The sequence below is a fragment of the Schistocerca nitens genome, chromosome 11 (assembly GCF_023898315.1).
Source record: "Schistocerca nitens isolate TAMUIC-IGC-003100 chromosome 11, iqSchNite1.1, whole genome shotgun sequence".
NCBI classification, from domain to species: domain Eukaryota; kingdom Metazoa; phylum Arthropoda; class Insecta; order Orthoptera; family Acrididae; genus Schistocerca; species Schistocerca nitens.
In genome coordinates, this window is record NC_064624.1 from 134,466,596 (window position 1) to 134,478,462 (window position 11,867).

The window sequence follows — 11,867 nt, forward strand, 5'->3', positions numbered from 1 at the left end:
AAAAAATATACACGTCAGAAAGTGAAAGATATAGAAAACTAAAATGTAGTGAAGAAAGGAATAGTTACTGTGAAGAAATGCAGAGATGGAAGAAATTAAGCTAAATAAGGGCCAGGTGGGTGGCAAGAGCTGGGACATGTTGTAGTGCCAGTTCCCACCAGTGGATTTCAGAGAGACTGGTTTCTGGGGGAAGAATCCAGATGGTATGTGTGGTGAAACAGGCACCAAAGTCATGACTGTCATGTTGTAGCGCATGCTCTATAACAGGCTATTGTGTTTGCCAGTATACATCCTCTGTCTATGCCCATTCATCCTGATAACCTGGTGGTAGTCATGCCAATATAAAAAGCCAAGTAGTGTGCACGTAACAGCTAGTATATGACGTGTCATTTCACAGATGGCTCTACCTTTCATAGTATACGTTTTGCCAGTTACAGGACTGATACACGGTGGTTGTAGGTTGTTTTATTTCACTATGTTTACCTCACAAAACAGCACATACCAGATTTGTAGTAATGGGAGATGGGGAAGAAATGGGGAAGAAATTAGAAGAAATCATGAAGAAATTAAGGGTCCAGTTACAGGAACTAGGAAAAGACTGCATCTAAGTTGAAGTGTTTTGAGGTAGTAAGTACTGAAGAATGATCAACATTTTATTCTCATTGTTGTACTAACCCAGTGCTAACTAATCAATGAAACAGTGAATGGTAACCGACTATGATTTTCAGCACTTTTGATTAGTTACTAGCTTAATTTGTCTTCTGTATTTTGCACAGTTACAAATGTATGATCTACCATTTTGTGATGCACACAGAGTCAAACAAAACAAGTTACAAAATAAGTGCTTTTTTATGCCCAAGTTAAATCTTTTGATATATAAGAAGATAGTATTTGTTCTTTCAGACATGACTTCCAAAAGAACAGATACCATCGGTGACCATGCAGCTCGTTAGAATGAAATTACAATGAAATAAATACACTTAGCTGCATACAGGCGTTGATATATATCAACAGGGACAGATGAAAATATGTGCCCCGACCGGGACTCGAACCCAAGATCTCCTGCTTACATGGTAGATGCTCTACATCTGAGCCACCGAAGACACAGAGGATAGTGCGACTGCAGCGACTTATCTCTGGCACGTCTCCCGTGAGACCCACATTCTCAACTTATTGTACCGCACTATATTCATAGTGCTCCTGCCCATTATACTCATTAATCGTGGCGTTACTGCCGGCACTGTTTGTGCATCCACACGGAAGAAGATGGTCAAACGGCCACTGAGCCATATTTCACCTTTCTTTTGGACATTTGACCCTCTTCTGTGCGGATGCACAAACAGTGCCAAAACGGGAATCGGCAGTAAGACCACAATGATGCGTTCAATATGTTGTGTGCAGTAGTTTTATTCATTATTAAACCTACTCCTGCATTACCCCTATTTGATTTTGTATTTATAACCCTGTATTCACCTGACCAAAAGTTTTGTTCCTCCTGGCACCGAACTTCACTAATTCCCACTAGATCTAACTTTAACCTGTCCATTTCCCTTTTTAAATTTTCTAACCTACCTGCTCGATTAAGGGATCTGAAATTCCACACTCCAATCCGTAGAATGCCAGTTTTCTTTCTCCTGATAACGACGTCGTCCTGAGTAGTCCCCGCCTTGAGATCCGAATGGGGGACTATTTTACCTCCAGAATATTTTACCCAAGAGGATGCCATCATCATTTAACCATACAGTAAAGCTGCATGCCCTCTAAAAAATTAAGGCTGTAGTTTCCCCTTGCTTTCAGCTGTTCGCAGTACCAGCACAGCAAGGCCGTTTTGGTTAGTGTTACAAGGTCAGATCAGTCAATCATCCAGACTGTTGCCCCCTGCAACTACTGAAAATGCTGCTGCCCCTCTTCAGGAACCACACATTTGTCTGGCCTCTCAACAGATACCCCTCCGTTGTGGTTGCACCTATGGTACAGACATCTGTATCTCTGAGGTATGCAAGCCTCCCCACCAACAGCAAGGTCCATGGTTCATATGTTTTATTCTGCGTTTAAGTTGGCATGAAATATATCTGAACCGACTATGATTTTCAGCACTTTTGATTAGTTACTAGCTTAATTTGTCTTCTGTATTTTGCACAGTTACAAATGTATGATCTACCATTTTGTGATGCACACAGAGTAAAAATTTCTGTTCTTATTGTGAAACATCTTGGTATGAAGTAATGGCTTACTATCCCATATTGGCAGGCTGCAGAGCCACCACTCATATGCCATCTAGCATAAGTGAGGTTAGTTATGTAGTGATGAGGGCCACTGTATTCATTCTTCTGCTAGATGTGTATGCGCCATCACAGCATTTCCTTCTTTACGTGAATGAAGTAACTTCATGGTATTATATGTCTAAAGACTTCTTTATCATAGCACTGTAATTATAGTGTATTGTAGTATGTATTTAAGCGATAAAAATATGAAATTTGGTTTTCACACCTTTACACTCATATTAATACATCTCTATACACTTTGACATTTAACTATATATATATATGACTGTAGTATCTGTTCCCAAAAGAACAGTTACCGTGGATGACCATGCAGCTTTGTTAGAAATGAAATGATAATTAAATGGACACCCTAGCTACAAACAGGGTTGGTGTACTTCATTGGGGACATATTGAAAATGTGTGCCCCGACCGGGACTCGAACCCGGGATCTCCTGCTTACATGGCAAACACTATCCATCTGAGCCACCATGGGCACAGAGGATAGTGCGTCTGCAGGGACTTATCCCTTGCACGCTCCCCGTGAGATCCACATTCCCAACATGTCCATACCACTACTTTCGTAGTGCGCCTAATAGATGTTTGCCCATCATACTCATTACTCGTGGCAGATTAATCTACCAAGTCCCGTACGAGTTTGGGCATAGCGTGTGCGTTCACACAAGAAGGTCAATGGCCGGGAACCCATATTTTAACTATATATATGATGGTAGTATCTGTTCCCGAAAGAACAGTTACCGTGGATGACCATGCAGCTTTGCTAGAAATGAAATGATAATTAAATGGACACCCTAGCTGCAAACAGGCGTTGGTGTACTTCATTGTGGACATGTTGAAAATGTGTGCCCCGACCGGGACTCGAACCCGGGATCTCCTGCTTACATGGCAGACGCTCTATCCATCTGAGCCACCGTGGGCACAGAGGATAGTGCGTCTGCCCACGGTGGCTCAGATGGATAGAGCGTCTGCCATATAAGCAGGAGATCCCGGGTTCGAGTCCCAGTCGGGGCACACATTTTCAACATGTCCACAATGAAGTACACCAATGCCTGTTTGCAGCTAGTGTGTCCATTTAATTATCATTTCACTTTGACATTTGCAGTATAAAAACGAGTTGTTAATTTAGTAGGTCATCTGGCAAAGGGGTTACACCAAAAACACAATATGAAAATAAAGGAATTCCATTACCACCTAGTTATTACTTTTTGCGAACTGTCAGCCTTTTATAGAATCACATTAAAAATTGTTAGATATGACTGCACGTCTCACTATTGATTTTCATTCGTAGTTACAATAATCCATGTGTGATCTCATGACTGTCACACTTTTGCTGACAACAAAAACCTTCATTTTGCACCCATTGGACTGCATAATTAACTCCTAATGATATTTATCAGATACTGAACTTTACAGCTGTTGCTTGTGCCAGAGCCTTTTTTATGTATTCAAAGACAGCTTTTGATGTAGACTGCAATGAAACTAACTTCTCAGACAAGTGATCTTTTCAAACTCAATTCCAAATTAATTATTTTCATTTAGAAGGGAACACCTAACAACAACAACAACTAAATCACAATTTCCATGTAATGTAATAATGCACTAACTGTGCTGATTCAATTTATAAACTTCTTTACATTACTGATGTTCACCACAGGGTGACCATTCTTCTACTGCACATTAAGAGTTTACATTTAAAAGAAGCATAACAAATCAGAATAAACCCTTTCTATGCTAACATACCATGAATTCCATTGAGTGGTGCATTATTAGTTTATAGACATTTAATAGACTCTCCTCTCCACCTCTCCAATGTGAGGTTCTACACAAATCGTACTTTAATGTAGTGTTATGAAATGTCACGTTTAATATCAACACACAGAGTTCCTATGGGGCAGCCACATTATTGCTCACACAGTGGGTTCGGAACAGTTAAAAGTTCCATCATCTGGTGTAAAAAGTAAAATCAATTAACCATCAGAGATCATCTTCACCCCAATGTTGTCGAAGAACTATAGTTCAAAAGAGCAAAAGGGGGAGAAAGTCCATAAAAATTGCTCCCCCAAAAGAAAGATTTTATGGAATTTATGTTCCCTCATCCTTCTTTTAGTCTTTTGACAATTTTTGTCCCATGAAAACATTGGGGTTCAGATCACGTCAGATGGTTAAATTATTCTGTTTTTTTACACTACATGATAGAAATTTGACTGTTGTGAAACCAGTCGTGTATGCAATAAAACATTGTTGATTCAGGATTATTGTGCAATTTATTCATTTTACATAATTAAATCAACAGATAACCGTATTATTATTATTATTATACTGAATTTATCATGCTTCCAGCAACATAACATGAATTATGCTTACTAACACACCATCCTGCACACAGAAATTAATGAACAGCAGTGAGAAACACAAGGAAGTCACTCACCATGGTGCCTGGCTCAACACACATCTCCTCTGTTTTTTCTTCTTTGACTGAAATGGTTTTCAAATTGTCCAGGACTACAGTTTTGTATATCTGAAAAACGAGGACTCTCATAAGAACACTCAAATTTAAAACCCTCTATTGGCCACAGGAAATGGACAACTACACAGTAAATAAAACAATTGGTAAGACACAAAATGTTCAAAGGAAAAACTGATTCACACCTTTCTGGTTATAACATCACAAAACAAAGTAAAAGGATTTTTTTAAAAATAAAAGCTTCAGAATTATGATCAACGAAAACAACTGAGATACTAAAGTAAATTCACCAAATCCAAATAAAACCATTTATTACAATACTACTTATGAAGGAGAAAAAGATAAGATGGCTCTTGAAATCTTGCTAGATAAATATTCAACCTAATTTATTTTGGGCCTATACCGCAACCCATAAGGTTTATAACCGTATTCTTATTAATAATAGTAAGGACAGAATGGAATTCGTACTGTGAACCACATTTTCCATCAGAAAATTTAATATGCATTTTTAACACACGGTTTGTTTGAAACTTTCTTCATACGCATTTTCATGGTTTTATACCCACTACTGCAGTGCTGCAACCCTTATGAACTCACTACAGGGAAAAAGAACCACACACACAGCTGTTCACATACTGTACTGAGAAACAACTGATGTTTGATTAACACCAACATTTAACACATGTTCCCTCACAAACTGACTTACGTTTCCTCTGTCGTGCGTACCACTAATGACGAATCTTCTATTCTCTGATTTTGAATAATGCACTTAGAGAAAATACACGTACTAGCAGCTCTCACTGAACCTATTTCGTTTGTTACACATCTCCAAAAACCCTGTTGCTAAACGTTTTTACGGAAGTACACTGAAACATGCCTATTACTATGTTCTTCTGTCAATACACGATTTTGCGATCTGTGGAGCGGTACGAATTGGTGAATGCTCGAAGCACACTAAATGGCCACAGCAAATGCAACAGAATTCGGCTTTTCCTTTCATCCAAACGTAACAATTCACGAAATTATATAACTGCCGTGGGAAGCTTTAATCTGAAAAATTTAGTAACACGAACCAATGGCTCATGCTTCAGACGGAGGGAGCTCTACATCAGATCACAGCAAACACACTTACTGTTCCTCGTTAACAGACATCACAGCCCATGGGCTAGGCAACTCACCATAACGATACTAATATACGTAGTAAATGTGCGACATTCACTGTGCATTTCTTCTGGTCAATAACGAAGTATTGAACACTAACTTTGACTTTCTCTCTCTGGACAAACACAACCTGAAACATTTGGCAATCAAACGCAATCTCAGTATATTACAGAAGTCGCCAGTGGTGACGCAACCACTACTTTTCAGGCACGGAATAAAATTTCTTTGAAGTATGCCCAGTAAAAAACATTACACTAATAAGCACTGTATTAGTATAGTTAACATAACACGGAGGCATTTATTGCTTCTCAAGAGCAAACAAACTATAATATAAATTCTGCATTAATGCTGTTTCAAAATACATGGTTATAAATTTCAGTAGCTTATTTCTTACCTAGAGGCATTAATTCACGTATTGCAACTGTGTTTTTTCTTTTTATATGTATATATAGAACAGTTAATTCCACAGAACAACAAGAAAATTTTAATTCTTAAAATACAAAACTGAAAACACTGTTCTCAAAGTAGTTCACTGTGAAAGAATCTACTATCAAGGATGCTTCACAACCTTGCATACAATGTTGTTGCTCTGTCAGAACGGGCGCCCTATCTACTGCTCACGCGCTTTCCGTCAGTGAAATGTGTTTTATTCATTTCATAACTTACACAGTTTCAGATCTTATGTCTGAGATACAGGAGACATGTCAAGGTTACAATTTCCTTTTTTTGAAATTTTGTCACACTTACAATAATACTTAAGAATTTACTGACTTAAAATTTGTCAAACTTACAGTATTTACATCCACTATAACTATCATAAATTTTAGTTAATTTTAGGGATCCAGCTCAAGGTATCACTTCGTCCTTCATGAAATCTTCCGCAGCGTCGCTTTACGTGAAATACTTTGAAACGTAACAGAAGCGTTCTGATATGATGTTAACTTACAATAGCCTATCTTAATTTACATTACACCCCGTGCAGTATGTGGCCTCTATTTACGGTGGTAATAAATTATATAATTTAGACAAGACATCTGTATGACGCAAAAAGTGGCAACTGATCCTAAGGAATTAAAAGTGTGAAGTTATCCACATAAGTACTAAAAGAACTCCACTAAATTTCGGTTACACAATAAATCACAAATCTAAAGGCTGTAAATTTAACTAAAGACTTAGGGATTGCAATTACGAATAACTTCAATTGGAACGATTATACAGATAATGTTGTAGGGAAAGCAAACCAAAGACTGGGATTTATTCGTAGAAAACTGAGAAAATGCAACAGGTAGACTAAAGATAGTGTGTACACCACGCTAGTCAGCCCTCTTCTGGAGTACTATTGTGCGGTGTGGAATCCACATCAGATGGGACGGAGGACATCGTAAATGTTCAAAGAAGTAGAGGAAAGAGTGCAACGGACAAAATGCGTAAATCTGGGTGAAAGTCATTAAAACAAAGGAGTTTTTTGTTGCGGCAGAATCTTCTCGTGAAGTTTCACTTCCGAATGCGAAAATATTCTATTGGCTCCCACCTACATAGCGAGATACGATCATCACGATAAAATAAGAGAAATCAGAGTTCGCACAGAAAGATTTTAAGTGCTCGGTTTACCCCCGCACTGCTAGAGAGTGTAACCGTAGATAAATAACTTGAAGGTAGTTCGATGAACCCTCTGCTGCGCACTTAACTGTGAATTGCAGAGTAATCATGCAGATTTAGATGTAGGTATAGACAGTAGTATTTTTTCGTGTTATGGGGTCGTATGATTAAAACAGAGAAGATTCTCCGAATCTTATTCTCAGAGCAAAAGAAAATTCTTTGTGCAAGTTCTTTGTTTCATATTAACAGAAATTTTGAAGCATATTCTCTGACCAGTGCTTACTCTTTTTCTTATTTTTTTTTATTTTTATTCTCCAGCGCGACTCTATTTAGACACCATAATTTAAATAAAAAGACAATTAGAGCAGTGCAGTCTTGGTCAGATGGACTGTGGAGAGGAGACATACGTAAATACGATTTGAGAATATAATGGTAACACTCATTCATTGAGAGTAATGGATAAAAAAAAACAGTAAACCATTTGTTTGTTTGGAAGTCGGTAATTCTGTTCCAGTTCATTACTTCTCGTTTTGTATATCTTCTTGAGCCATAAACTTGGCTAAGGCATCGTATATACTCCTGGACTGATCTCCAAGAACTCTGGTAGTACAGAGTAGGTGGCAGTCTCAAGAGTTCCTGTACAACGTAGTCTCTGCTGATCTCACAGTGTTACTGATATCACAAATTGTGATGCCACCACGTTGACAATAAGGTGTCCCCAATACGTCAATCTAATGTAGGTGGACAGGGAATGATTAGTGATTGAGGTGCATCCATCTACACAGTAGATGATATTAATATCCTTGACTGTTTGGACTTCACTAGCTATGGCCATCTCGTTGTGTTTGGCTGTATACCTGTGTACCTTTTACTCTGTATTTGACGACTATCAGTCCATTCCACTGGCCAAGAAACAATCGCTTGTCGTTTGATCTGTAAAAGGAGGTCTGTTTTTCAAAGTCTGATGTTCATAGGTCTTCCACTGCTAACCACATGTTGTGCTATTTGGTCTGTTTTGTCATTATGGATGATGTCAAAATGTCATTTGATCGAAATGATTTCTGTAACGTGACCAGTCTTTTTTGCTTGATAGTAGTGATCTCCTGGGTGTAGGGCAAACTGAAAGGTCCGTTTGTTCCAATTCTGACCACTGATAGAGTTTAATATACTATGCAAGACAGTACTTATTACTGCTTTGGAGCAACATAGTAATCACCAGTAAGACACCAGCACAAATGATGGAAAATTCTACTGAAGTGCTGAGGGATGTTCACAAATGGTCTCAGGAAAACAAAGTAACTCTCAACGTAAAGAAAACAAATACAATATTGTTTAGAATGAACCGAAAACAGAGTCCCTTAAATTTAAAACTAGATAACATCTCCATAGATGATGTACATACAACAAAATTCTTAGGGTTGCACATTGACAGCCAAATGAAGTGGAAAGAACTTGCGATGAAACTCTCGAAAAAGATATCCACAACATGTTATGCACTTAGAGTCCTTGTATCCGCTTGCAGTAGTGAATGTTTGAGAACTGTATACTTTAGTTATGTTCATTCAGTAATCATTTATGGTATTGTTTCTGGGGAAACAGTGCTCAGAATTTACAAACAGTATTTAAAGTGCAAAAGCGAGCAGTAAGAATTATAACAAAAAGCAGTAAGTGGGCCCACTGCAGAGAACTTTTCGAAATGTTACAAATTCTAACTATTCCTTGTGAATTTATATTCCAAACCATAGTGTACATCAAGAAAAATATAGAAAATTATAGCACAAATAGCAGTTTTCATAACTATAGTACAAGAACAAGTCACTGTCTTCACCTAGACAGGAAGAATAAACATATGACTCAAAATAGCTTCTTGTATGAAGGTGTGAAACTGTATAATAAATTGCTGCAGAAAATAAAAGAAGCAGATAACATGTACCACTTTAGGAAAAATCTTAAATTGTTTTTGCAGGAAACTTGCTTTTACACTATACGTCAATTCCTTAGTACAAAATGATTGTAAATAGCTTTTGTTTCGCAATATTTTGACAAGAAGTAAAAATGATTGTAAATAACTTATATATCACAATGTTTTACTACCTGCAACAACAAACTGTATAAATATATGAAAGTACGCAACTGACAACATCCATACATTTTAAAATGTCCATGGATGGCTAAATAAATAAATAAAAAAAATTGAAATGTAGCTATTTTCTTTTCTGCAGAACAGTGAATGTTTCAGCGAGAAAAAGGAAAGCTTCTCATGGTCGCTGGAACTTCATTTGTTTAGCAGTTTTTTTGGCAGAAAAATGTGTACCCCACATAATGTTCCATATCCATGTTGAGCCATCAGTATAAATTTGAGTATAGTTTGCCCACTTTTACATGAGGCATTAGATGGGCGAAAGCTCCTCTTCTGGTGCTTGAACAAGCGAAATATGTTACATGAATGAACTGAGAAGAGCCATGATAGTCATACTGGAAAATTTGGAAGGACTTCAGTGCAGTGAATTTTAATTTGCCATTGCTTCCAGTATTAGCACCATTCATAGAGAAGAAACTGATTCCAGCGGATTCCAACTTCCGTAGCAACACACGCACATGTACATTATCATAGGCACCAACGACTTCAACAAAGATGGCTGTGATAGTTTCTTTCCATGTGGCTGCGTCATAGATGTCAGAGATTAAAATATTTAAATTATCGATTACTCCTTTGCATTTTCGAAACCCATACTGACTCGATGGCAGGATTTGATTTGATACCAACCGCTTTTCCAAGCGATTTTTGATCAGGTGCTCTACAGTTCTGTGGATGCAGGAAGAAAGTGAAATAGGTGGATATGACGTGGCCTGCTCTTCATCTTTATGTGGTTTCAATATATCCAGTCTTCTGTTTTGTGTCGTTCATCCAAATTTGGTTAAACCTGTGCAATTGTTTACAGAGTGCTACGTCTGGGATATTTTCTATCACTTGATAGTGAATAATGTCCTTGCCAACCAAGGAGTATAACGGCATTTTAATACTTGAGTTCTTGATACGAAAATCGTCCTAGTAGATGATGACTGTGATCCCTGTTTTCTGATGGGTGAAACGTCTGCTTGACTACAGAAGCTCACGGTGTTCAGTTCATTACAGGTAGTCGAGTTCTTGTATTTAAAAAACCAATTTTCCATACATCAGCAAGATTAAAATTTTAGTTAAAGATTAATGAAATGTTTTCCAGCTGTTCCTCGTAATGTCTTTTAATTGTTGTCGAGCTCTCACAGGTATTTCCTAATACACAATGAAGTTTTCCATAATTCGTTGTTTCCAAAAGGACCAAACACAGGTCTTCATTGTGCTATAGTTCTAGAGCACTTTGGTGTCCACCAGACAGGGACTATTGCTTCACCTCGATATGGCAGCTGCTGTTTGGATTGTAACATTAACATGATTTATTTGTGGGTGTATCGAAGTTTACAGAGGGAGATGATCCAAGTCAAGAGAGACTTTTTCGACTGTACACTCCGTTACATGCTTAAAGCCAGTGGAGCAAAATGTCAAATGAACGGTCGATGGTCGTCTGTATGGGTTATGTAGCATGGTAGGAGAAACATCACTAAGGTGTACTAAAATGAGATTTCCCAGAAGTGTAAGCAAATACGTGCCAACTACAACGTCCGTTTCCCAAACCCATACAGAGCACTGTGCATTGAAATCTGCACAAAGGAGAAATGACGTTTGAAGCTGGCCAAGAATCTGTTCCAAGACAAAGTTTCGTAATTAACACTGAGGAGGTTTCTATATGGTGACAATAGTAAGTGCTCTAGTAGGAGAATAACTTACAGTGGCCACTGCTTGGCAGGCTGTCGTCCTGAGATCGATATCAAAGTTTTTAAACTGCATCATATCCCTAATTAAAAATGTGACAACTCCTTTTCGATCCTCAGCATCAGCAACAGCTGTACACCTGGACGACACACATACACTTTGCACTCACACTAAGAAATCTCAAATAGTAATAAAACACAAAGTCCTAACGTACCCACAGCAGAGACATAGAAATTAAAACCAGAATACGACTCAACAAACTGTGGACCTCACATAAAGGTAGTGCGCTTTGTTTGTGGAGGGTCTACAAACAGTCAACACATTCAAGTACCTGTAATAGACAGCTCGGAAGCATGTGAGCAGAATGCAAATAAACCAGTGATTAAAACAAAACCTGTGACAGTCAGTCGGAAGGAAGGTAACAATAATGTAGCTGCCACACAAGCATAAACTAACATGAGATCACACAGACACATAAAAAATTAGAAAATATAAACACTCAAGCAAAGACAATTCACAACCATCTGTGTTACGTATGTTAACAGTAGAA

General features: G+C 38.0%; 1 protein-coding gene and 2 non-coding genes across 5 annotated transcripts in view; 1 reads left to right on the forward strand and 2 right to left on the reverse strand.

Moving 5' to 3' along the window:
- LOC126213158 (uncharacterized) overlaps window positions 1-6,089 on the reverse strand; it is a 121,937-nt gene extending 115,848 nt beyond the window's left edge. For all 3 annotated transcript variants that reach the window (XM_049940781.1, XM_049940783.1, XM_049940782.1), the window contains exons 1-2: window positions 5,925-6,089; window positions 4,711-4,800 (exon numbers count right to left, since the gene is read on the reverse strand). In XM_049940781.1, the coding sequence (XP_049796738.1) occupies window positions 4,711-4,800; window positions 5,925-5,972 (138 nt within the window). In that variant the 5' untranslated portion in view covers window positions 5,973-6,089. The remainder of the gene's footprint in view (window positions 1-4,710; window positions 4,801-5,924) is intronic.
- On the reverse strand, window positions 3,126-3,200 carry Trnat-ugu (transfer RNA threonine (anticodon UGU)). The gene has a single exon. It is a non-coding gene; the product is annotated as a tRNA-Thr (tRNA).
- Window positions 3,219-3,293, forward strand: Trnai-uau (transfer RNA isoleucine (anticodon UAU)). Its single transcript has one exon. It is a non-coding gene; the product is annotated as a tRNA-Ile (tRNA).
- Window positions 6,090-11,867: the final 5,778 nt, after the last annotated feature.